The following is a 26,912-nucleotide window of genomic DNA, read 5'->3' on the forward strand; positions in this document are numbered from 1 at the left end:
GTGAGGGATGGTTTGTACCTGGTTGAGCCAGTTTAAGATATGGATGGTTTGGTTACAACACCAGTGGGTTGATGGTTGAGTATCTTTAGACCCGGTGGCACTATTCATGACTCTTCAGGCTAGTAATGGAACGAACTACACTTATCGTTTTAGTGGTTATAAGGTGTCACGATGTATCGTGAACTAGTGGATGTATGATTCTTGTGGGCGAGACCCGGTAATCGTTAGGTCAAGACTCTTAGGTCTCAGATCGTTAGTCATATTGGCATGGTTGGATGTCAGTGCGTTGTTTTTGGGATTCGGGAGACTCGGTGACCAGTTGGTTTGGATCTTGTGGTCAGAAAACGTTGTGTAGGTTGATATATTATTTGTGAACCGACAGTCGCTTAATGAATGTTTGCTATGGTGGACCCTGTTTGCTTGCGGGCCTTTATTGGGAGTTTGGTTACCAATGTTGGGTATCGGTGCTGCAATCTCAAGGCATGGAGTTCATTGTAGTTATCTCGAGTGTTTTTCCAGTGGATGGACACCTGAGATGATGAGGGATTTCGACGCAACGTGCGAATTCTTGGATTGATATCTTTATGCTCGTGAGGGCAGCGGGTTGGTGATGACTTGTCAGGAAGTCAAGAGTACATTTAAGGCTTTTGGGCAGAATTTGTGATCGGTATGTTTTGAGTATTATTTCAGCATGTTTTGGTGGTGTTCCAAGTCAGGGACTAGGGGTAGGTTCGACAAAAGGACGATCATCAGTCTTAAGGTAAGGATTTTGAAGAATAGACTGATGGGTTCCCTGTTTCGGGGAGTATAGTGACAAGGATGGTTTTTGGTTGTAGTTCTGAGAGTTATCGGTTTGTGTGGAAGTTGGGTCATACAGTTAGAGAGAAAAAAATTGTTGTGGTTAAGCATTTTCAGGTTATTGGGTTGTATATTGGCAGTTGTGGGTTTTTGAGTGATCTCTCGAGTTTTCTTTATAAGATGCCTTGATTTCGAAATGGTTAGATGGAGTTAGTGGAACATGTTGGTGTTGTTTCAGAAATCGCAATCAAGGCGGATTTCGAGGACGAAATCCAGTTTGAATGGGGGAGAGTTGTAACATCCTGTTTTGACAAGTTTCTTATTTCGGGATTCTGGACAATAAATATATCAAGTAAAGGCCTTGGGCTTCAAGGGAATAGGGTTTATACCCTATTTGATGTTGATAATATTGGTTAGGCGATCCAAGTCCTTGGTTTGTGTTGAAGTCAAAGGGTAAAACGTGAAAAGTGATGTTTCCGACTTCTTACATGAAATATTGATTTTTGTTCGGGATGTTTTTAGTTGAAGATATTTAGATAATATTGTAGGGCTCTTCAATACCTTTTTGTGGATATAAAAATCGTCGAAATCGGAGTTAGAACGAAGAAGTTATGACCTTTTGAAGTTACGAAGGTTTTGGGCTAAGACGAGTACGCTGGTCACACAACGTGTACGCTGGGTGTACTAGGCAATGGATGATCATAGTGGATCAACCTGGTACGCTGGGCGTACCAGGAGTACGTTGGGCGTACACAATCAGAACCCAAACCCTAATTTCAAGGTTTTGAGCCCTATTTAAGCTCCTTAACTTTCCCAAACCCTTATTTTTTTTTTCAGCCTTCATCCTCTCTAACCCTAATATCAAAATCCTAGCCCCATTTGTGAGATCCTTGAGTTTTTTTAAGTTATTTGGAGTGTTTTTGGTGCATCTTGGAGAACAACTAGCTTATATGAGAAGTGTTGGTTGCATTGGAACTTGTAGATCCATACCTTGTTCACCTTGATCTTTCTTCTAGAGGTATAAAGCTTGAATCTTGATGATGCATTTGTTAGATCTAGCTAGTTTTGGATGTTATGAGCTTTTGGTCACTTTAGTGCATAAAGTTTAGTTCTTGAAAGTTTGTGACCTTGTTATGGATAAAGTTGGAAACTTTATCCATCTAAATATCATTTTGATTCATATCTAAAGGGTGGAAACTTGGACTTAATGGATTAAGTAAGAAAGACGCGCCTTTGGTCCCTTTGAAACTTAAAAGGCTAGATCTTGGTCGCTTAGACCATTCAAATGGATAAAGTTGGAAAGTTTATCCATTATGGAGATATTAGGAACCATAAAAATGTGATCTTTGTCCTTCCATACATTCCATGCAAGAGTTAAGATGTCTTAATGGATGAATAAGTTAGGGTTTTAGCTTTTGGACGTTTTCAAGCCATGGAAAGTCATAAAGGTGGAAACTTTATGACTTACGTCAATGTTTTGAGTCTAGATCTGAGTTCTAGACAAAATGTCTTTAGGGATTAAGCATTAAAGGAAGGAATTATCTTGGGCGTATGTATGCCTGGTGTATCTGAGAGTACTCTGCACGTGCTGACCCTAAATCACATATGTTGGGCGTACGTGGAGTATGCTGGGCGTACTCAGCTGCCTGGACTTTGACTTTTGTTGACTTTTGAACAAGTTTGACCTTGGGTCAAAGTTGAGGATTTTGGTCTGTTGATTGAGATTTTATCTGGTTTTGGTGTTTGTGGGTTCACAGGTGCAAGCAATGCAAAAAAAGGGTCATGTCACAGTGTTTCAAAGTTCTCCGATTCAGGTGAGTTTCCCTCACTATACTTGTAGGTCGAAGGCACCAATGTCGACCCGTTAGGTTATGTATCTTGATATAGAGGATGTTGCTATGTTGTAGTGATCTGTTAGATCTGTGTCCTGGTATATAGGATGTTACTATGCGGTAGTGATTTGTAGATCTGCCTGTTTGTCTGTTAACTGGTCATATGTTTATCGATTGCATATGTAGACATAGTACAGTTTTGGGTTGAGGCTTTACTGCTATGTGCATGAGCCAACAGACTGGTGGTAATCCAGCTCGATGATTGTGGACCCGAGGGTATTCTAGTCTGATGGCTGATTGGACCCGTTGCATATTGGTATTCCAGTCTGATGACTGATTGGGCCGAGGCATTCCAGTTTGATGACTGATTGGGCCGGGGTTAATACAGCCCGATAGCTGTGGACCGGAGGGTATTCCAGTCCAGTGACCGATTGGACCCAAAATGCATGATTGTATATGTTATATGTTTGTGTGGTGGTATTTCAGGGGAACTCACTAAGCTTCGTGCTTACAGTTTGATTGTTATGGTTTCAGGTACTTCAGATGATCGGGGAAAAAGCAAAAGCGTGATCATACACATCCTTCGACAACATGTTTCTAGAAGATTTTAATCTTGGGATATTTGTAGTTGATACTTGGATTTGATATGGATTTTGTTTGAAAACAATGATTTCTCTTAATTTAAGAATGCAAATTTTTACCATGATTTTGGGTTGTTACACAATGGTTTACATACAAAAACATATACAAACTAATAAGTTAAGTATAACATGTTAAAAGTTTAAGACATAATTTTCTAAGCAGAAGTAAAAGATGGTATTTTAATATTAAATTTAGCTAATTTAGTATTATAGTTTAGGTTTTTCACTTATTTAATAATATTAACCAATTTATAATCATTATTAAAAATAAATTGAAAAGTCATGGGAGTTTCAAATGCATGCGGGAAAGGAAAAATGCATCTTTTATAGTATAGTATAGAAAAACTTAGTTTTGGGATTACTCTCGATAGCTTGGGTTGATAATTTCCTTTTTTTTTTTTTTTTTGCATTGAGTTTTACCCTAGAGTCCATTGATGCTTTTTACCTACTAAATATTTGAGTTCGTGGATTTCTTCGTCGTTTTCTCACTAAGATGTCACTTTCGGAGTTCTTATTCACCAATAGTTGATTCAAATTGTAGAGTCTCGTCATCTATTTCGAACTTTGACGGGGAGAATTTTGGATTCAAAGTTCTACATGAAATAGGACAAGAGAAGACTTTAAGTTTCTTTGGTGCATAAGAGAATATTTTCTTATGATTTACATGAGATTCCATTAGAACCCTAATATAAAGATTGTCATATTTATTTTAGAGTGTGTTTAATAGATGTGTAATCATTGAGAGTTGCGAGTTGAATTATTTATTTAGACTTAGATCTAGATCATGCTTTTTTGTTTCTCATTTAGATCAAATACATCTTATGATCCAATACATATTTTTACAATATATTCATCTTGTCTGTTGTGTTATTTTTATTATTCCGCATGTCAAATCAAACATTTATGTACTAGCCAGATTTGTATTTTTATTTTCATAAAAATGAAGCATATTAAGTATTCCTAAAACATGAAAGAAATACCTTAAATCCAACACCATATCTTCCGATTAAATTTTGGAGAAATGACATGAATTAGAGACTCGTCTTTACTTAAACACCCGAATTGACCCGACAATGATATTCTTCTTATATTATGGATAAACCAAAAGCCAACTACACAATGCATCATTGCTTCAAGCCAACACTCAACGCCAAAGACCTGCAAAAAAAGAAATGGTTTATTTCTGGCTATTATTACATTAAACATAAGCAACATAATCACTAGATCATTCGTTTTATTATACTTTTCATTAACAAATATAAATCGATGTTTACATAAAGAATATAATTATTATTTTTCTTATTTAATTATTATGAAATTATTTTAACTACCAAAATAACTATAAGTCTTTAAATCATTTTTGGTAAAAAAAATGCATTTATGTGTTTTATTCATTCAAAATGTGTTTTTATTAACTTAAATTATTGAAGTGTATAACTAAATTAAAAACATGTTGTATTTACTTATTATTATATATATATTAAAGTTGTGGAAGAAAGGAATAGTAAACTTGGGATACTTTGTCCAAATTTGGTCCCTTGATTTACATATCCGGTCCTTATACTTTTGTAATTAATTTATTCATGTCCTTTTGTTTGTGTTCCATTCAACTTCCCATTTTTTTGGCAGAATTGGTCCCTGTATTATTGTTGGAAGTTAGGAATACTAAATTTGGATGTTTTTTGGCAACTTTGGTCATTATTCTTTACCTATTTTGACACTTTTGGTTATTGCAATCAATATTTTTACACTTTTTTGGAACCTTTTAATATTTAAAGTTTGGCCACAAAACTTTAACGGTTTGACAACTTTGATCCCTTTTCTAAAAAGTTGTTAATTCCTACCCCTTTAATTATTTAGCCATTTTCACACTTCTGGTCCTTGCAGTCAAAATTTTTACATTTTTTGTCCGGGGCAAAGCCCGGACTTTTCATCCTTGCACTTTCTATGTCTGTCATATTTATCAATTCGGAAACAACATTGAAAGCTTCTGGCCCCCGCGTAGCGGGGGTAACCTTTCTAGTTAAAAATAAACGGTGTGTGAATAAAAATATTTAACAATATATAAAATATTTAAGAAAAATACGTAGGTTTACACATTTATCTATTTATTTACCAAGAATCATTATAAAATACATTATAATCGATCATGATTTTAATAAACATCATCTATTAAAAACTACGGCCGTAGGCCTAAACCGAACCGCAAACCAAATGCATCGGTTTTTGTAATCACAAAACGATGATGTGTGGTTTTGTGGTTTTTTCCAACCGCTTTTGTTTCAATTGTCGCAGTTTCGGTTTTTACCCGCACAATGAAGCGATACGGTTTTCTAGTGTGGTTTTGTTTTAAAACCGCAAGAGCCTGAAATTGTGATTCAAGAATATTCATGATAGGGGTTCCATTGAAGTGTATCATGTTGGCCAGATACACGTTGGCCTTGTTGACGAGTACTTGGATTTTTTTAGAGACCAGAAAGACAAATTAAAAACCACACCATCAGTTTAGAGACTACCAATTTGGACCGGCTTTCCCATTTTAAAAACCACACCATCAGTTTTGTATCGGTTTCAGATTCTCGGTTTCGATTGTTGCGGTTTTTAGATCGGTTCGGCTTTTGCTCACCTTATTAAAAGATCAACTGATATAAGAATTTATTAAATATTGTTTTATAGTTTATCTTATAAATAGTTGCATTATTGATTTATAAAAATTGTGGATAAAAGATGTCATTTTAAAAGTTTAAAGAACAAATATGATATGAAGAGAAATATGAGATTTCAAAATATATCAAATTTATTCATTTGTTTTTATGTCATTTTATATTTTGTAGCTAGCTTATTAACTAGTTTTTTTACAAATATATTTTTTATTACCTAGTTTATCAGCTATAAACTATCTTTTGCGTTAGTATGACAAACACATACTTATACTTATGGCGATACTATTTGTATAGAATTATATATTACCACACTAACCAAACTTTGTAGGTATCTTTAAAGTGGAAAGGTACAATACGGTCCAATGTCATTTCAATATAAAGCCTTCAATCATCCGTTTGTCTAGTTTAAGTAAAGATTGCCTAAACATAGAGTAAACATTCCCAACACAATCAAACTTTCGGTTCCTCAACGTGTTCTTGATCAAAGGCAAATTAATTCTTTCTGTTCTTAAAACATATTTCCTGCAATTTGGTTTTAGAGGTGAACGAATAATCAATTGTTGACAACTCTTATGTTTGTTAAGGTTTTTTGCGAAGGTTGTGAAATGGGGAAGAAGAAATATTTGGATTGGACAAGCCGGTCAATTATGTTCACCGGAGGAGTTTCCTTCGTGAAGAAAAATGTAAGGTTCCCTTTTTGCTTTTTGATCTTTGTTTTTTCATAATTCTTGTTGTGTCACAAATTTAAATCTGAATATTGAACCTAGATCATAAGTTTGCTTACATAGAACAATTTTAATTCAATCACGACAAAAGTTAGTTCATCTAAGTCATTAATTTAGTACTAGCAGATTAAATAAATAAAATTAGTTTTTAGTAAAACGAAAACAAATGAAATGGTAAAGAAGTCATACAAAGTAAGTTTGCTAACGTACAATCCAAATCATGATATTAGGGTTACAAATAATCATTCATTAGTTGGATAACAACCTCTTGATGATCTAGATCATGAATCAAACACTAAAACTGTAATACCGATTTATTAATACAAAGTATATCCAAAAAATTTGTTTTTAAACTTATAATCAATCTAGTGTACATTTCACATTTGTATTAACAAGCTGATACAATAAGTTATCAAAAATAATCATACAATAATAAGTTATCAAAAATAATCATACAATAATATATTTTTTTTGAATAGTAAATTTAATCTACTCTTATACTACTTCTAAATCATCTATGTCTCAAACGGGACTTAAACCTTCGACCTCATGGAGTGAGGGCAACACCTGATACCGCTGGGCTAAGAGCCCTTTTGGTATACACAAATAAATAATATGATGATCTGATTTGGTTGCTACCAAACTTCATACTTCTCTACCGAATATTTCTGAATATGAAAGGGTGTGTTCGGCACGGAGCGTTTTGGAGCGTTTGAGAGCTTCTACCTTCTAGCGTTTGACAAAACGCTCCGTTTAAAACAGAAAGCCTCGCTTGACACTACAAGCTTCTAGCGTTTAGTTTAATCAAAACGCTCCAAATCAAAATGCTACTTCGTGTAGCGTTTAACAAAACGCTACAAGCTACAAGCTACCTGCTACCTGCTACAAGCTACCCGCTACCAGCTAGTTTTGCCGAACACGCATAAGTAATAAAAACTTTAGGACGTGTTCGGCACGAAGCGTTTGGGAGCGTTTGAGAGCTTCTAGTTTCTAGCGTTTGACAAAAAGCTCCATTTTGAACAGAAAGCTCTGTTCGGCACTACAAGCTTCTAGCGTTTAGTTTAAACAAAACGCTCCAAATCCAAATGCTACTTCATGTAGCGTTTAACAAAACGCTACAAGCTACCTGCTACATGTTACTCGTTAATGTAATAAATAAGCAACTTTATATATATATATATATATATATATATATATATATATATATATATATATATATATATATATATAAACCAACAAATCAATACAAACTCCATGACACCTATCGATAAACCTAGTATATACCCATATTGAGTATTTTTTTTTCATAAATTCCTAAATGTATATGTTTACAACTGCTCAAACTATTATTTTAACCATTAGCTCTCCTTAGTAGATTTACAACGATTTAAGTTATAATTATACTCTAATAACTTTTCCCCATGATATTACAACCCCATCGGCTACCACTCTGTCTAAATAATATTTCTTCAGTGGTATTACAACCATACAGGCTACTACTACGACATATTCGTGTACAAGTATCATATTAAGGCCACTAAGGATACCATTGACTTGTATTTCTCAAAAGATGGTATTACAACTACCAAGGCTACCACCGCTCTCTAATAACAACATACAAGTATGGTATTACGTCCATAAAGACTACCATTGACTTGTATGTCTCTAATGAGGGTATTACAACCACCAAGGCTACCACCGTACTCAAATAACAGTGTAAAAATGTAGTGTTACGACCAACAACGCTGTCATTAACCTCCAATTCACTAATGATGATTTTACGACCACCAAGGTTATCACTGTATACTAATAACTATAAACATTGTTATGATGATACTCTGTTATAACCACTTGGCTATACTTAATCTTGGTTCCATACTTTAGACAAGTGTAATAGTTACATTCAACTGTAACTGTTCAACGACCTATACAATTGCGTTCAGCATAACTATTCACACAACTTAGATAACTAACTTATTTAATACGATAGTCATCAACTAAAACCATCTACGTACATTCCAATCATTAAAACCACTACATCCATTCACTATAACTAATAGTCATAAACAACTACACCAACACTTCATAGCTCATAACAAATACAACTAAACTAGCATAACTTAACTATAATTCGGCTAAATCAACTCATTTCCACATAGCAATAACTTGTTATAAAACTTAGTGATACCCGTTTAATACAAATCTCGACTATATACAACCCTATAAGCTTTTAACTCATAATATATTATTCCACAATAACCATTATATTGTATTTATCACATAACTTAACAATAATCACATATCTAGATAACATTTATTAGATAAATAGTATGATTACTCATCCTGGTAGAGTCTTATATGCAAGAGATTCTAATTCCCAAAATCTTGTAATTGCCCTTGAAACCGAGATTTCCAACTGAATTTATATATATATATATATATATATATATATATATATATATATATATATATATATATATATATTGCTAAAAACTATTTGTAAGAGACAATTACTATTCATTTTCCCTTGTTATTTCTAGAGTAAAAATGCCTAAATACAATTAAATTACTACTTTACATTTGTCCCCCTCAAGTAATTTTGATTTAACAATTTTCATCATTTATAATTTTAAAAGTTCAATAACTGGTATTTTATAAGTTGTGATTTGGGTCCATTTCTATATTTTAAAGTGATGTTTTTGGTCCCTTACATAATTTCTTTTTATAGTTTTCATTTTTATTAATTTTCTTAAAATATACTTTCAAGTCTTATTTTCGACCGTTTTCTCAATACATAATGTTTTGGATCAAGATTTTATTTTGATACTTTTGTGGTGCACTTGATATGATATAATTATCATTGTGATATATGTGGATTGTTGACATTTATAAATCACATTCTATATACAAATTCTAAAGAAGTTACCCCACACATTAAAGTTACATTTTCTCCCCTTACATATTTTTTTATAGTTTCCGTTTTTATAATTTCCTTAAGATATGCTTTCAAGCTTTATTTTTTTTCCCGACTCTTCCATACATTATAGTTTGGGTCGAAACTTTATTTTACTATTTTTGTGGTACACTTGATATGATATGAACTGTTGACATTTGTAAATCATATTCAATATATGAATTGCAAAGGAGTTACCCTCACGCTTCAAAGTTACATTTTGGTCCCTTACATTTATTTTTTATAGTTTTCATTTTTATTAATTGAAAACGAGTTCTCCGGTACAACGTGTAGAGTGAATTAAATACTAGTTAAAAAAAATTGAAAATGTTTGATTTAAATTGGTAAAAAGAAAGTTTTGGTTTAAATATGAAAAACATAAAGGTTTTAGGTATTTTTCGAAATTAATCCAATTGAAAATATCTTATTAACTATGTCAACAATAATAAGACAATAAACAATTTAAATAAGCAATCTAAACACCCCAAGACCAGTCCTATAATTATCATAACCTAAAACACAATCATATGTGACCACAATAAGAAAACAGATTCTCTAATACTCTAAAATTTCACAAACGCATTAAAAGTATAAGCAGTCAATAATGAATTCGACTAATTTATAGCTTTTATTAATGAGAGGTGATATCTCTACTTATTTTTTTATTCATATGGTAAGAAAAAAAAATATTTGACTTTTATATCCTTATTTAACCGAAGTGAGATAATCATAATGATGTACAAAACTCAACGTTTCTTTGCAAATGGATGGATTAAATATAATTGAATATATCACCCCATTTTATTGATTGGGTTGATAATATCATATTATTTAGACAAAATTACACCATTGTCGTATAGTTTATCAAAACGGGCATAGTGTGAACAATTATGATACACACTATGCGTTTGGTTCTCGTTGTTTTATTTTTTTTTGTGTGATTGGACCTTATTACATGTAAAATGACTTTTCTACACCTTTTTATTCATTTCACATTTTTTTGTATATTGTTTATTTATTTTCCGATTAAAAAGAACAAAATCAAAAGAAAACCCTCCCTCGTTACCAACCTTCACCATCCATCTAGGTTTGTTCTTTATGAACACACACATACAAAAACATCTTCATGGACACCACACACACACATACACACACATCTTCATGAAAACAAACACATAAAGACACTCAAGAAAACAAACCACTCTCTATCACTACCGTCCACTACCACCACCACCACCCTTTGGCGCCTTCACCATATATGGAAATCGACTCACACACCTAAAGATCTGAAAATCGACACAAACACATATGCATCTATGGAAATAGACATAATACACACTCATGGAAATCGACACACACATACACACCTGAAAATTGACGTATACACATTAGATCTGGAAATCGGCGCATACACTGACAAACCTGGAAATCAACATACACCTACAAATTTTCGGATCCGGTAATCAACAAGCACACCCCTATAAATCTCCAAAGCTACAACGACGACAACTAGGGTTTGCATTAGTGGTGATTCGTCTGAAAATATTTTACGAGCTTCGACGATGGTTTAATCTAGATAAAAAAAGGCTAACGATCATCTTAATGGATAGTGGTGGATCCAAAGATTGCAATGAGAACAAGATTCAACCGTCGGGTGGTTGTCTTGTAAGGAACCAAAATTTAAAACCGAAATGAATTATGAAACATCGGTGGTGGTTATCTTTAAGGGGGTATGTAGGATTGTGATTGTGGGATAGGGACGGTGGTTGTTTCGACAACTCCTTTGGATCTCTCTCTCTCTCTCTCTCTCTCTCTCTCTCTGGTGTTGAAGGCGGTGACTTTTTTAAAAGGAGGAATATGTTAGAAAAAGACAATGAGTTACCCAATTATGTTAATTATATATGTACCCCTATTTACTAGTTGTACTCCTATGTGTGCATGATTGAGTGTTTAATTTTTTATGTGAGTGAAAAAGGTAAATATAATAGCACCGATGTGTTATAAGTGATATAAGGTTAGAGTCAGGTAGGGTATTTTCTAATTAATAAAATATTATTTTCAAACAAAAATTATATATGAAAGTTAATAAAACATTTAATCAGAGGTATAATAATAACTTTAGATAATTTTGAAAACCAAGTAAAATTGCAAAACACTAATTGCTTCATGTAACCTTATGTGAGTGGGTGATGGTGTATACCTCATGATTTAACAATTTATATAACTGAGGGGGATACATATAATAACATCAAAACTAAACACTTAGGTTGACGGGTCGTATGGGCTTATGTTCCGAACCCACCAACCCGTGACCCGCCAACCCACGACCTGTATAGTTAAATGGGTCATGTTCGGGTTGGTGTATTTTGACCCTTCAACCCGCTAACCCGCGATCTGCAAACCCGAACACGTTACGATTGTCAGGCCTCCCATCACGAGTCTCTTTGGCAGGGGCGAGTCCAATTAATCCAAAGGTAGGTCACTTGACCTACCTTCTTTTAAAAAAGTTATTACAAGTTATACATTAAAATCAATTGTGACCTATCTTATTTTTTTTAGTGACATACCTTAATTTGTTTGGTTTAAAAAATAAAAAGAAATCAAGAATTGAAAGCCCATATTTTATATTTCATTAGCCCAAAACTAAATTCACATAAAATATCATCCCAAAAATAGCCACTACATTCAACATTAGGTTAGAAAAAAAAAGATATTAAAAAAAAAACCGTATTTTGATTATTCCCATAACACAAGCAAGTCACAAAAACAAGCTGGCAACACCGCAACTAGTAATCGTTTCTTGCTTAAACGACCCAACCCGAAACACAACTAGTAGTTTTTTTTTATTTTTTTTGATTTTTAATCGGTATCAATTAAATAATGAACCACATGAATTTATATTCTAGACTCGCCACTGCTCTTTGGCCAGCCCCCTTAGCGCAAGCTAGGGATCGGGAGCAGTATTTGGCAACCTTGGCGAGTTTGTTAACGACCCCTACTTCCCAATGCCTTTCAAAAGAAAACCACATGGAAACACATAGGGCGTGTTTGGCAAAAGTAGCTGTTAGCTGGAAGCGGGTAGCGGTTAGTTGGTAGCGTGTAGCGGGTAGCGGGAAGCTGTAGTTTTTATTTGTTATATGAATGTTTGGCAAAAGTAGCTAGAAGCTTTTGAAATATATAAAATTACATAAAAGGACAATTGATTAAAAATAAATAAATATATAAATATATTTTTAATGGTAATTATGGAAATTGATTTCAAAAGCTCAGTAGCGTTTTGTTAAACGCTACATGAAGTAGCTTTTAGAATTGGAACGTTTTGTTTAAATTAAAAGCTAAACACTCGTACCGCCAAACGAAGTTTTTTGTTTAAACTAGAGCGTTTTGTCAAAAATTAAAAGTTAGAAACTCCCAAACGCTTCTAAAAGCTCCGTGCCAAACTTTAATGGCCGCCAAATACCATGCAATGTTTTGGAAAGTATTATTTACAAGATTCCAAGGAAAAACTGAAAAAGAGAATCTGATGTGGTTACGTACCAAACAAATTTTTTATGTCATTTCTTGACGACTGAACAAAAGTCAACATTCCCAAAAACATGCCGCGTTGCGTTCATTGATGTGTTCTGTTCTTGATCAAGCGAATCGATTCTTTTTTCTTTTTTCTTATAAATTCTTTCCAACAACCCTGCAAACTCCATGTTTCTTTAGGGTTTATTGAAATCTTGTGAAATGGGGAAGAACAAGCATTTGGATTGGACAAGCCGATCGATCATCTCTTCCGGAGGTGACAGAGTTCCTCTAATCAGAAAAAATGTAAGATTCCCTTTTTGTTTTTTTACACCAATTACGTCTGTTTCCGTTGTATTTCTTTCTCTATCCCTAAATTTATCAAAACGAGATCATAGTAGATCAGTACTTGTTTTTTTCAGTTGCGTTAACTTCGAATTTCATTATGGAACACAATCAATTAATTAGTATTCTTGATTTTAGGTCAAGAGAAATGAGAATGAAGTCGGGTCATCAAATGGTCCAGCAACGGACCTCGAGTACGGAGACGCAATACAGGTGACCATCGTTTTTTGTTTTCGATTCTATATATTTTCCTTATGCAATTAAGAAACATAACTTTTATCATGAATTTAGGCAGCAAATGTTGGATTTTCCAGAGTTCTACTTTTGGTAAGTACACAATTTCCTTAAACAACAATTAGGCTATATTGTGTTTGTTACAGTGGACTAGAGCACTAGGCAAACTTTCTACGACTATTTTCTATCACTTTACAAGGAGGGCGTTATCGTCTTTTGCATAGATTTTTGAAAGGGACAAAAAAACACAATTTTTGTCCATTGACATCAGTCCGAGACAAATGGAGTACAATTTATTTTGTCATGTCACGTCGGTACGAGTCCAAATTCATTACAACCTTTCTTTCATGTCATTCAGTCCAATCAGTACAACTTGTCATGTCATGTCATACTTGTCCCAAGTCCAGTCCAATTCAATACAATCTATTCTGTCATGTCATGTGAGTCTTGTTCCAATACAGTACAACTTGTTCTGTCAGGTCACCTAAGCCATGCCAATGCAGTACAACTTGTTTTCTCATGTCAAGTTAGTCCGATACAACCTGTTCTGTCATGTCATGTCAGTCCCAGCCCAATGCAGTACAACTTGTGTCATGCCATATTGTTAGATTTAACAATCATTGTCTTTTACTTACATTGTAGGCAAAACCTGATGCAGGGAGGCTCATTATTGCAACAATTGCTCTACTAATAGCTTCAACCTCGAGCCTGCTTATAGTACGCCACTTTCCAAGTCGATAGAATTAATCTAAAAGAAAAGATTAAAAAAAAACGTTAAATTTATTTTAACGAATTGTAAAGTGTGTTATATGATGTTATCAGCCATCTTTTGGTGGGAGGATTATCGACATTGTATCAAGAGATATAAAGACACCCGAAGAGCAAACTGAAGCTCTGAATGCTGTTAAGGACACTATACTAGCCGTTGTGTTGGTGGTTGTTGTCGGGTGTGTTTCTTTTCCCATTTAAATCACATAAAACTTAAATTGCTCTTGCAATGGCATTTATGTAATTATATGTAACTTTTTGGTCTTAGTTCATTCTCAACAGCGCTCCGGGCATGGTTGTTTTCTTCCGCTAGTGAACGGGTTGTTGCTCGTTTGAGAAAGGATTTGTTCAGCCACCTTATGCAACAAGTGAGTTTCTTGATGTTTAATAGCAATGGACTTTCATTTTGTTTATGATTATCTATTTAAAGTAGGTTGTTATTATGAGTAAAATTCAAAGTAGGTTGCTATAATTAGTAAAATATGAAACTGTTTGTGCAGGAAATAGCTTTCTATGATGTTACTAGAACAGGAGAATTACTCAGTCGACTATCTGAAGACACACAAATTATAAAAAATGCTGCAACTACTAATCTCTCTGAGGCACTACGAAATTTGACTACAGCATTTATTGGTCTTGGCTTCATGTTCTCTTCTTCATGGAAGCTAACATGTAAATTTTCGTTCTTGTAATATCATTTTGAGTAAATTACATTTTTGGTCCCTGATTATAATTGATTTTTGCAATTTTGGTCCCAGATAGTTTTCTCTTGCAGTTTTTGGTCCTTATTTGAGGTTTTTGCAACGCTCTTTTGGTCATGTTCCGATAAAATGACGATATTTTTGGGACCAAAATTGCAAAAACTAGCTTTACTTAAGGACCAAAAATAATAATTTTACCTGGAAAAGGAACCAAAATCTTGACAGAAACCTCAAATAGAGTACCAAAATTTCAAAAATCAGCTATACCAAGGGACCAAAAGTGTAATTTAATCCATTATTCACATTATAATGTGAGTCCTCATCTTGTACGCATGACAGAACAATACAACTTTGTACTGTGTTTGACATTCATTGGACCAGATGAGATAAAAAATGAACTTTTATTTTTCAAACAAAAAAGTAGGACAGAGATTTGCTCTCGATTTTTCGTCTGTGCAAAAGACATGAATGCCCTTTTGATTTTCATCATCGAAACAAACACTGCCTAAAATAATGTAACTTTTATGGATGATATATATATTTTTTTTGTGAAGTGTTGGCTTTGGTTGTTGTGCCAATAATATCGGTAGCTGTGCGCTACTTTGGAAGGTACCTTCGAGAACTCTCACATGCAACACAAGCAGCAGCTGCAGTTGCTGCCTCAATTGCCGAGGTTATTTAATTCTTTTAAATTTTATAAATTTTTGGTTGACTTTTTGTATAAATTGTCAACATAAATTTCACCTACAGGAATCTTTTGGAGCCATTCGAACAGTGAGATCTTTTGCACAAGAATCTTACGCGATTTCAACCTACTCTGAAAAAGTTGACGAGACTTTAAACCTTGGCCTCCGACAAGCAGTAAGCCATTGTTTGACTCAATAGGAAAAGTCTCATTTTCTTGACTTTCTATATTACATCGTTCTTTAAGGGTAAAATGGTCATTTAGTCTCGTTTAGACAGTTTTATTCGGTCTAGAAAAGAAACAACCTTATGTAAGAGGATGAGCCTGATTCGGTCAGATTCAGACTGTTTGATGGATCTAGATGGATCTGACTCAATCAACAACAATCAAACAGTGTCTCATATTTACTTGTTTATATGACAGAAAGTCACGGGTATATTTTCTGGTGGTATGAGTGGAGCATCAACATTGTCAGTGATCACAGTGGTGATATATGGAGCTTACTTGACTATTACACGCGCGATGACAGCTGGCTCGCTTACATCATTCATTCTCTACAGCCTCACAGGTATTATTTCTTTTATTTGTCCCAATAATCTTTTTCTTTATTTTGATTCAAAATAACCAAAATATCAAAATTGCAGTTGGGTCTTCGATATCTTCATTATCAGGATTATATACAACTGCCATGAAAGCTGCTGGAGCAAGCAGGAGAGTTTTTCAGCTTCTAGATCGTGTGTCCAGCTTGGCCACACCCGGGACCCAATGCCCCATTGGGTGTGTATTGTGTGTGTTTATGCCACGTGGACATGTGGTTGTTACTTTTTGTTTGATTACGTTTTTTTTTTTTTTAATTGTAGTGATCCAGATGGAGATGTTGAACTAGATGATGTTTGGTTTGCTTATCCTTCTCGACCCAATCATATGGTACTTAAGGTAAATAAATATAAATTCAGATAATTTGACCATTTTGTTGCACCTTTTTTGATATTCATTGACATCATAATCACAGTTCAATACATGTTGTTTTATTATGTGTAACAAACGGGGTTCTCATGACTTTTTTGTGTACAGGGGATAACACTAAAATTGAGACCGGGTTCGAAAGTAGCCTTGGTGGGTCCCAGTGGTGGTGGAAAGGTATTGTGAAAATTGTTATATTTGTACTAGAATAAATTACAAGAATGGTCCTTGTGGTATATCAAAAATTGCAGGTTTGGTCCAAGTTTTTTTTTTTGTCCTAAAGTTGTCCCTAACTTTGGTTTTTGTTTCGAGAAATGAGAATGGTTTTTGGCTCATGTATAATGACTTTTTTACCTTTAAGGGCAAAATGGTCATTTTGATGGGTGAAGGACCATTCTCGGAACAAAAACCAACAACTTTGGAACAAAAAAAGAAGGTGGACTGAACCTGCATTTATTGGTATACCATAGGGATCATTATTGTAATTATCTTTGTTTAAGAATTTTAAGCCATCAAGTCTTGATCACAAACTCGTTTCTCCATAGACCACCATCGCGAATTTGATCGAAAGGTTTTACGATCCATCAAACGGAAAGGTTTTGCTAAACGGGGTTCCATTACCCGAAATATCACACGAATTTCTACACAAAAAGGTAATCGATTACTTCAATTTACGTTATAAAACCTTACATTCTCCACATCTGTGAAAAAAAAATCCCATCTTTTTCTTGCTGTATTTAAGGTGAGTATAGTGAGCCAGGAGCCTGTTCTATTCAACTGTTCTATAGAAGATAACATTGCTTACGGATTCGATGGAAAAGCCACCAGTTCTGAAATCGAAAACGTTGCTGTAAGGGTTCTTCTCTTTTCTTTCAGTTCAATTGTTTCTTCAGAAAATTATACGTTCTCGAGCTTATGAAAACAGAAAATGGCGAATGCCCATGATTTTGTGTCGTCGTTTCCGGAGAAATACCAAACGGTGGTTGGAGAACGTGGATTACGGTTGTCGGGAGGTCAAAAACAACGAATTGCAATCGCTAGAGCGCTCTTGATGAACCCTAGAGTTTTGCTATTGGATGAAGCCACAAGCGCGTTAGATGCGGAAAGTGAATATCTCGTTCAGGTGACACACATACAGACACAATTTCACGCAGTTGTATGAATCCTAGAGTTTTGCTAATGGTTGATTTTTGGGGGTTCGTGTTTTTTGTATGAAAAGGATGCGATGGACTCGTTAATGCAAGGAAGGACGGTGTTAGTGATAGCTCACCGGCTGTCGACGGTGAAAAGCGCCGACACGGTGGCGGTGATTTCCGATGGGCAGATTGCAGAAAGTGGGACCCACGAAGAGCTTCTTAACATGAATGGGATTTACACTGCACTTGTAAGGCGGCAATTGCAAGTTACCCAAAATGGAGAAGTGTAATTTTTGACTATTGGAGGGTTAGTGAAAATTGACCTTTTTAACCCATTGCAATAGTAAAAACTAAAAAGTAAAATCCACAAGCGATTGATATATTTTTGGATGCAATTGAGAGCTCGGAGAAAATGTTAACCGAGGAGTCGATAATCTCTTGTTTCCAAAGATTGTATGTATTGTTTAGAACAACATTTGTATCCAAGGGGTTTTGTATAATATAGAGTCGATTGGCCATAGTTTGAAGTTAGATATTGTTTATTTTAGTCATTTTAAGCTTTATGTGTTTGGCTTATTTGACAAAAATACCTGAAAGTTAGTAGTTAAAACTGTGTTTTTATTTATTAAGTTGAGCCAAAAGACTTTTTTCTTTTTAAGACTGTGTTTAGCGCGCCACAACTAGCTGATAAGCTAACTTATTTTTTGAGTTTTTTTATGCTGTTGTGTTTCGCAAACCAAAAAACAGTTTATAAGTTAGTTTTTTAAAAAGCTATCTAGACTAGCTTTTTAGGAGTTTTTTCAAAATTTTCCAAATATATACCTTAATTAATTATAGAAATACATTCTTTTAAATGTCTTTTTTATGTAATTTTATATTTTCAGTTAGTTTTACCAAACACTATTTTTTATCGGCTAGCTTTTCAGTTATCAGCTAGTTTTTTATTTAACAGCTAGCTGTTCAGCTAATAGCTAGTTTTTCAGCTAGTTCGCCAAACATAGTCTAAAATTTAAATAAAGTTTCAAAAGATCCAGGACGAACACCTTTTATTTATTTATTTACTTTTATACTTAATAGGATATAATGGCTTAATGAGTTAAGCCACACTCATTTTACTTATTTACGTTTCTTCCTTTACCTACCAATATTTTTCATTTTACAATTGATAAATAACATAAAAACTATTTATTAAAATATAAAGATAGAACGTTTATTTAATTTCATTCGAGGGTTTATTACTCTAAAAAACAATCTTATATATAGTTATATACATTGACAATTACAAATTAAGTTGATCAAGTATAAAAAAATGGTTTACATGTTTTTGGAAACCGAATTGCCATTACTAAATTTTGCAACATCTTGTTGTTGAACTGCAAATCTAAGGGCTTTAACAACTTCACTCATCAATGGTCGTTCATTGCTCTGGTCAACCAAACAACGCTCAGTAATCTTGATGAACTCTTTCAAGCTTTCAGGTGCTATTTTCCCCTTTAAACTCGGGTCAATCGTCTTATGAATCGTCCCTTTCGCTATATTACTCTTCACCCAGCTTCTTAAGAACACTTGATCTCTTTGAAGCGTGTGATCTTCTAGCTTTCGACCACATAACACTTCTAACAACACTAACCCAAATGAATAAACATCAGATTTTTCATTCGGTTTTGTGCTATTAGCAAACATTAATTCAGGATCTAAGTACCCTAAGCAATTGCCTATAACCCCAGTGAGATTATCTGAAACAGCATAAAGTGGACCCACCTTTGTAAAACCATAATCAGAAACCTTTCCCACCCATTTTTCATCCAACAAAATGTTTCCTGGGTTGACATCGCGATGAAGAACAGTTTGCCCATTAACTGTATGAAGAAATGCTAACCCTTGTGCTGCATCGATACAAATCCGAAGTCTTTGTTTCCAAGTGAGTGGATCGCTGATTTGGGCGCCATAAAGATGACTACGTAAGCTACCGTTTACCATATACTCATAAACAAGAATCATCTCTGACTTATGGTAGCAATACCCAATCAATGAAACCAAATGGGTGTCACGCAATTGAGCTAATGTCTCGATTTCTTTGCCAAATTCATGCACGATTTCGGTTTTTTTCAACCAGTTTTCAATCAAGAACTTCTTGAATCGCTTCATGGCAACCACTCGACTTCCATAATCGATGTAACCCTTATACACGATGCTAAAATCACCCGAACCAATAATGAGATTTTCATCAAAATCGTTTGTGGCCGAGTAAATTTCAGAAAGAAGAAACCGGCGAAAACCGTCATCGGTTGTCTTCGAGCTACTCACCGAGACAAACGAATCCAATTTTGTGGTTTTTGACCCGTTCCAAAGCAAATCCCATCTCCAACTCTTCAATCTTTTCGGCTTTAAACTCTTTTTTGATGTTCCTTTTGGAGATATAACATATTGTTCTTCGGGCATGAACCAATCTCCTCTTTCTTGTTGCTCAATTGCAAATTCGAGTCCCGAGATTACACTAGCCATGCTCGGTCTTCTTTTCGGTTGATTTTCCGTGCATTTTTCCGCTAAATCCGTAAATATTTTCAAACAACGAGGCGAGATTTCGCCTCGTAGATTCGGGTCGATAATTTGGTCCATTTTGCCCTCACGGATGCTTTGGCGGGCCCATATCGCGAGACTGCGTTGGTCTTCTTCGAGCCCGGGGTCCACCGCGGGCCGTCCACATAGAACTTCAAATAACACCACACCAAACGCGTACACATCGGATTTTCTCGATAACTTACGGGACAAAAAGTAGTCCGGGTCGAGGTATCCGACCGTTCCCTTTATATTTGTGCTAACGTAAGATTTTCGTAAAATTTGGCTCGTGTTTTCGACTTTCGATAACCCGAAATCCGATATTTTCCCGACGAAATCCTCATCGAGTAAAATATTCGATGTTTTTACATCACGGTGAATCACACCGTGATGTGTCCCGTTATGTAGGTAGTCGAGCCCGCGGGCCGCACCCACACAAATCTTGAGCCGTTGGTCCCACGGAAGTGACTCGAATCGGTTACTTTGGTCTTCACCAAGGTTAAAAAGATGTTCGGCTAGTGTCCCGTGTGACATATATTCGTAAACAAGGATCATCTCTGTTCCATTGTGGCAATATCCAATGAGTGAAACAAGATGATTGTGTCGAAGCTGACAAATCATTTGAATTTCCATCCAAAACTCGAGCGTGTTTTCTTTCGATCTCGAACTCATTCGTTTAACAGCGACCGTTTTCCCGCCATCGATCACGCCTTTATAAACTTTTGCAAAACCGCCGATCCCAATCACTAATGTCTCATCGAAATCACGGGTCGCTTCGTTGATTTCTAATAACGAGAAACAACGCGACGTCTCCCCGAATGTCGATGGGGTTGAAACGGTCTTTTTCCCGAGCTTTTCCTCCCAAAACCATCGTTGGATGTACACAATTATGTTTAATGCTGTAACTATAGCGATGAATTTTGTCGCTATTACGTTTAGGGTGCCAAAAATCGGTAATTTTGGCAACCAATTTGGCGATGAATTTGGTTGAAACGAAGGGTTTGAACCCGCGAGACTATCGTCCGGGTTACTTAACTTGAAGATTTCTAACCCGTTTAACTTACTTTCAGTTAATCCGTTTTTTGAAAAGATAACGATTGAAAGATCAGACATACCATTCGTTTTATCCCCTCTCATTGCTGTCACGTAATCTTTATAAACCGCGATCCCATACCCGCCACTCCATTTGCTGACATCAACATTTTTCTCGGCTATTTGGTTGTTGACAATGACATCAAATTCTCCATTACTTCTCTTCGCGGGTTCGTATTGAAAAAAATGAATCCGAATTAAATACCGGAATCCGAAATCGACCGGTAATTTCCACGTAAAAGTTGTTGATTTCTTGCCTTTGGTTGACCATGATGTTTGATAGACCTTAAGAGGTGCGGAAAATGACGGTGAGTTTGTGTACTTGATCATTGTAGTAGCATGGTAAACCGGTGAAACTTTGTTCTTCTCCGATAAGTAATCGGAGTCTTTTGACCATCGTCGGAGCATTCCCGTGTCTTCGACCGGAGAAATGGCGGTTCCGCCTGTGTTCAACCGGTGAACCGCCTCGAGTGCGGTGGTGTTGTCGATGTAGAAGTTATACCGGTGAGGTCCGATGACTTCCGGTCCTGGTTTGCCTTCTGGTGTGTAATACAGACCGGAAGGCATCGAGACAATTTCAATCCCGTTCACGAAACCGTAAACTTTTCCGTAACTCGGAGAGATTGTTATAGTTAATTCACGATTTTCATCTACGCTTACGCAAAACTCTTTCGAGAACGAGATCACGCCGAGAGCTCGAGCAGTCTTCAAAGCACTAAAATTGTGTAGGAGTTTGTACGGTCCAGCTTGGACCGTGAACAAATCGGTAGATGTTTCAAACCCGATGTAGGATGCAGGATTGAAATGTAACCGAATGAATTTTGGCCCGGGGTGGAGTTTAAATGTGTAGAGGAACCGTGAGTGGGAGGCCCGTGCAGTCAAATACGGGACCGGGTCGCCGGAAAGAGAGGTGTGGACGGCTCTTGTCCTTATTGAGTTACGAGCCTGGTTCCTCGAGAGACTGGAATCGTCAGTCCAGTCTCGTCCGTCGAGTGCGGACGAGTTCCCGATCGACCCACAATTTACTGCAATGTAGTCGATCGGGTAGTAGGGAGCTGGTAAGCTCCCTTCGACAATAAAAATGAGTCGAAGGATGAATAGAAAAAGGAGAGGATTGAGGTACATTTTAGTATGTATGTATGTATGTGTGTGGGTGTTAGTCTGTGTTTTGTAGTTGTGAGGATCAAAGATTCGATATATATTCTTGTTAGGATCAAGTGGTCAACTAATAGCAAAATTAGGAAATAGACATGCGAAGCATAACTGCATAAAGTATGTCTTCAAGATTCACAAGGCACACGTTGTTTGAAGGTTAGCAGAGAAACATATTTGAGCAGAAGATGGGACCCATAAAAATAATATAGACATAATGATATTATCGAGAGAACCCCTTAATTTCCACACGATGCTTAATAAATCATCTCAATTTTGTTAATGGGAAATCACCCTATTTGTATAAATTGTATTATTACATATAGAAGTTGAAATTTTGTTGGCTCATTTCAGTTTGATAACAAGTAACCACATCAATGCAAGTAACCACGTATCCTTTTTAGAATGAGTTACAACGTGACAAGTTGGGTGTCACCTGCCCCCTAATTAACTTTTGTCTTTTAGACTATATTTAACAGAATAGTTAACCACAAGCTTAACTAGCTAAAATATATAAAATATATAAAAATACATATATAAAATTGAGTATTTTTATAATTAATAAATGATATATTTAAGAAAACCTTAAAAAGTTTTCATTAAACTCATGGAAATATTATTCTGAGTAGTTTTTTAAAAATCTATTTTATAAACTAGTTTTTGGTTTGTGAAATATTATACCATAAAAGATATCGAAAAATAAGTTAATACATTAATATTTTTATAAGTAATAAGAAGTATAATATAATTTTTAATAGCTATACTCATAAATATAGTATAATATTTTGAATCATACAATTTAGAAAATTGTATTCATGTAAAGACTCTTGAGGTTTCGAGACTATTTGACGATTTATTTTAGTCATTTGTTTAATTACAACTATTTGACTCATTAAATATAAAAAATTATCTAAATAAATTAATATAATAAATGAATCAAAAGTACACCAAAATGTTGCCGTTGACTAAATGGGTATTGTCTTAAAATTAAAATAATACACGCCATAAAAAAATGTGATTTTATAGGTTTGAGTTAATTGGTCCATAAAAAATATATAGAATTTCTTTATACAAATTAGATCAGTTTCGTTTTCCAACAAATAATTATGTTCTTTAAGCACAGAGAAAAGGACACGAAGGCCACCTAAGTTTAATTATAGTTATCAATAAGTCACGAAAATAAAATAAGAAAACCAAAAACGGTTATCGAATTTTCAGTCGGTGTCATATTACTTAGACTAAACGGTGTGGGCCGTCCACAACTGTTTTTCTGACGTGGCCAACCCTCGACGACATGGTAACGGCAAAACACCCATGAGGAGGAGTATGCTTTGGCGGTGACGTAGTGCGAGACTTCAAAGAATCCAACCGTAGGAAATGATATGCGAAGAATTGGGTTTTGGGAAGTCGTGCTCGGTAAATTCCACACGCTTATGAAGAAACAACCATATTGGAATATCGCAGAAGAAATTGATAGAAGGGCACAAGAGTTGGCGGAAATGAAAGCAGAGTTCGACTAACACAATCTGATCGCCCAACAAAATGTTGATGTGCAACATGAGCACTTGCAGTTTCTTTGTAGGCAAGCAGAGAAATATCAAATTGCGAAGGATTTAGCAATTCTCCAAACCAGCGAAACAAATATGAGAGCACAAGTAGCGCTAGTGCTCCGGAAGATGAATGAAAAAATCAAAAGACAATATTTGGATAACTAGTTGATTGGTTTTTAGTTTCTAGGACAATTGTTTTGTTTTTTTTTGTGTGTGTTCAACGTTGTTTTTTTTGGTGTGTAATGTTTTTTTTTTTTTTTTTTTTAAGTTTTTAATGTTATGGTTAATCTAGGAGTTAATTGATTGTATGTTTCATTTTTTTTGATTAATTCAATGTTATTAAAAAAATATAATGAAAAAAAAACAATTAAAAATAAATAAATTGAAAAAAGAAAAAAAACCTGAAAAAAATAGAAAAAGAAATAATAACATAGAAAGTTAAAGATGTTATAAAAAGTTGTCAATTTCCTTTATTTGGTATTATAACACCATTCCGACATTACATATGAGGTGACCTATTTTGGGTGTGCTAACACCTCTTAGTTAGCTGCCCACGTCCACTAGTCTTTAAGTTTATTAAAAGGATCGTTTGAAAACGATAAGTTAACTCAATCCTTTGTTTTTAAGTTCTTTTTATGCCACGCGACAGTGCTTAATGAGTACGTTGACAAGCATTTTTTTAAATAATATATAATATACTTCAGGAAGAACTTCAGTTCTTGCTTTCTAGAAATCTAGCATAAAGTTCTTAAATATGGTTTCAATATTTTGTTAAAATGGAGATATGACTTTTAACAAAAAAATCATTTTTAGCTAGTTTTGTTGTAAATTTGGTGAATTTTTTTTTTAAAATTAAAATGACATTTTTACCATTTACATATTTATTTATTTTTCATTATTTCCTTCTTATATTTTATTATTATTATTAAATTCATGAATGGCTCACAAATCTCTCTTCTCTCTCAACGATTTAGTGTGCGTGCTCTTCAACCTAAGAATCAAAGATTTGAGGAAATTTTGCAGAAATATATCTTCATGTATGAGTTCATGTTCTTGATTTTTAGGAAACCCACCCTCCAAAAATCAGAAATCGAAACCAATTTAAAAAAGATATACATTTCAAGAATTCATAACAAAAAAAAAAACAGAAATCAAATGTGTGTGTTCTTGAGGAAACGATTTTTATGTTTGTTCAACTCAAGAATCGAATATCCAAGGTGATTTTGCATAAATATATGTTCATCTTTGAGTTCATGTTCTTGATTTTAAAGAAATCCACCATTACAAAAATCAAAAATCAAAACCAAAATTCAAAAAACCATTCCATAAATCGATTAAGAAACCCACCATCGAACAACCCTAGATTTCAAGAACCTAGACATGTGTGTAAGCTCGTTACAAACCGTAATCAAGAAACCCAGATGAAGATGAACAAACATGAACACACATGTGAATAGAGACGTATCTTCGAATCTGGAAACCCTATAAATGTCGATTTGTTTTTTTTTAATTTTTTTTTAATTTACAAATCTTCGGTTCTTGAGTTTCAACGTATTTTTTCCGACTCCAATCTGCTACACCACCGTCCAATAACTGACCATAGCCCAAAACCAAGCGATCGTCGGTTGCCGAAAAGTGCACATTCCGAGCCGATTAACCAGAAGAAGCTCAGAACGCAAATTCAAGGGTTGGAGGGTTGGAGACTTAACTGGAGCAAGCTCAAGATTCTTAAAGATTAGTTGGAATAAAAAATCCCCTCTTTTTGAGCAAGTTGTAGAAATCAGGGTTACCTGAAAAGATGAAGGTAAGGTTGGTGGATATGGAGGAGTGTAGTGGTGGTGGTGATAGTGAAACTGGGATGGCGAACCAAAGGGATAGAAGGAAGAGAACCATGGAGATTTGGGTCTTTATATGTGAAACGAATGATCCTTATGGATATGTGTGTGTGTGTGAAAGAGAGAGAGATAGAGAGAGGTTGGATTACTTAATTTTTCTTTTTTTTAAATGGTTTTAATTAAAGAAAAATATAAAAGAAATTGAAAAGGGTAAATACGTGGAACATTCGCATTTCAGGTATTTCTCATTTTTTCCTCAACTTAAAAACCATTTGCAATTGGATCCCTGGGCAGTATGCTGGGCGTACGCTAGGAGTATGCTGGGCGTACTGGGTCGAAAACTTAGTCGTGGGGGCATCCATGCATGCAGGGCGTATGTGGAGTACGCACGGCTATCGGGGACAAACCCTAATTTTTAGGGTTTGAGCACAATTTTAACACCTTAAGTTACGCTTGGACCTTCTTATGACCAGCCTCCACCTCTCCAAACCTTGAGAACGAGACCCTAATTTCCATTTGAGTGTTTTGAGCTTGGAAGTGACCTTTGAGGGTGTTTTTGGTGATCTTGAAGGAAGAAGAACTCTTGGAAGTTGGATTGGTATAGTTGGAGCTTGTGGATCCAGAATCATCACCAACTTACGGGTTGTTTGTTTACCTCTTAATTGCAAAATTAAGAGGCAATGTCTTAAAAATTCAGATTAAGATTGTTTGTTTGCCTCTTATTTTTTACCTCTTAAATTTGTAAATACCTCTTAATTTTTCAGATATTAAAT

The 26,912-nt window shown here is 34.9% G+C and overlaps 2 protein-coding genes across 2 annotated transcripts; one reads left to right on the top strand and one right to left on the bottom strand.

Annotated features, from left to right (window-relative positions):
* The first annotated feature begins 6,309 nt into the window (after positions 1 to 6,309).
* LOC145109322 (ABC transporter B family member 27-like) lies at positions 6,310 to 18,482 on the top strand. Its single transcript, XM_079046472.1, has 19 exons — positions 6,310 to 6,421; positions 6,519 to 6,617; positions 13,321 to 13,425; positions 13,603 to 13,677; positions 13,756 to 13,791; positions 14,341 to 14,415; positions 14,521 to 14,645; positions 14,735 to 14,834; positions 14,967 to 15,138; positions 15,722 to 15,840; positions 15,918 to 16,028; positions 16,276 to 16,420; positions 16,497 to 16,629; positions 16,713 to 16,788; positions 16,927 to 16,992; positions 17,361 to 17,468; positions 17,558 to 17,665; positions 17,741 to 17,938; positions 18,035 to 18,482. The coding sequence occupies exons 2-19, from the start codon at positions 6,540 to 6,542 to the stop codon at positions 18,239 to 18,241; spliced, it is 2,037 nt and encodes a 678-aa protein (XP_078902598.1). The 5' UTR covers positions 6,310 to 6,421; positions 6,519 to 6,539; the 3' UTR covers positions 18,242 to 18,482.
* A 713-nt stretch (positions 18,483 to 19,195) lies between these two features.
* Positions 19,196 to 22,758, bottom strand: LOC145109321 (receptor-like protein kinase FERONIA). Its single transcript, XM_079046471.1, has one exon. It carries the CDS (start codon positions 22,725 to 22,727, stop codon positions 19,266 to 19,268), a length of 3,462 nt encoding a protein of 1,153 aa, XP_078902597.1. The 5' UTR covers positions 22,728 to 22,758; the 3' UTR covers positions 19,196 to 19,265.
* Positions 22,759 to 26,912: the final 4,154 nt, after the last annotated feature.

This window comes from Lactuca virosa, chromosome 4, assembly GCF_052849685.1.
Source record: "Lactuca virosa cultivar CGN04683 chromosome 4, Lactuca_virosa_CGN04683_v6, whole genome shotgun sequence".
In the NCBI taxonomy this organism is placed as follows: Eukaryota; Viridiplantae; Streptophyta; class Magnoliopsida; order Asterales; family Asteraceae; genus Lactuca; species Lactuca virosa.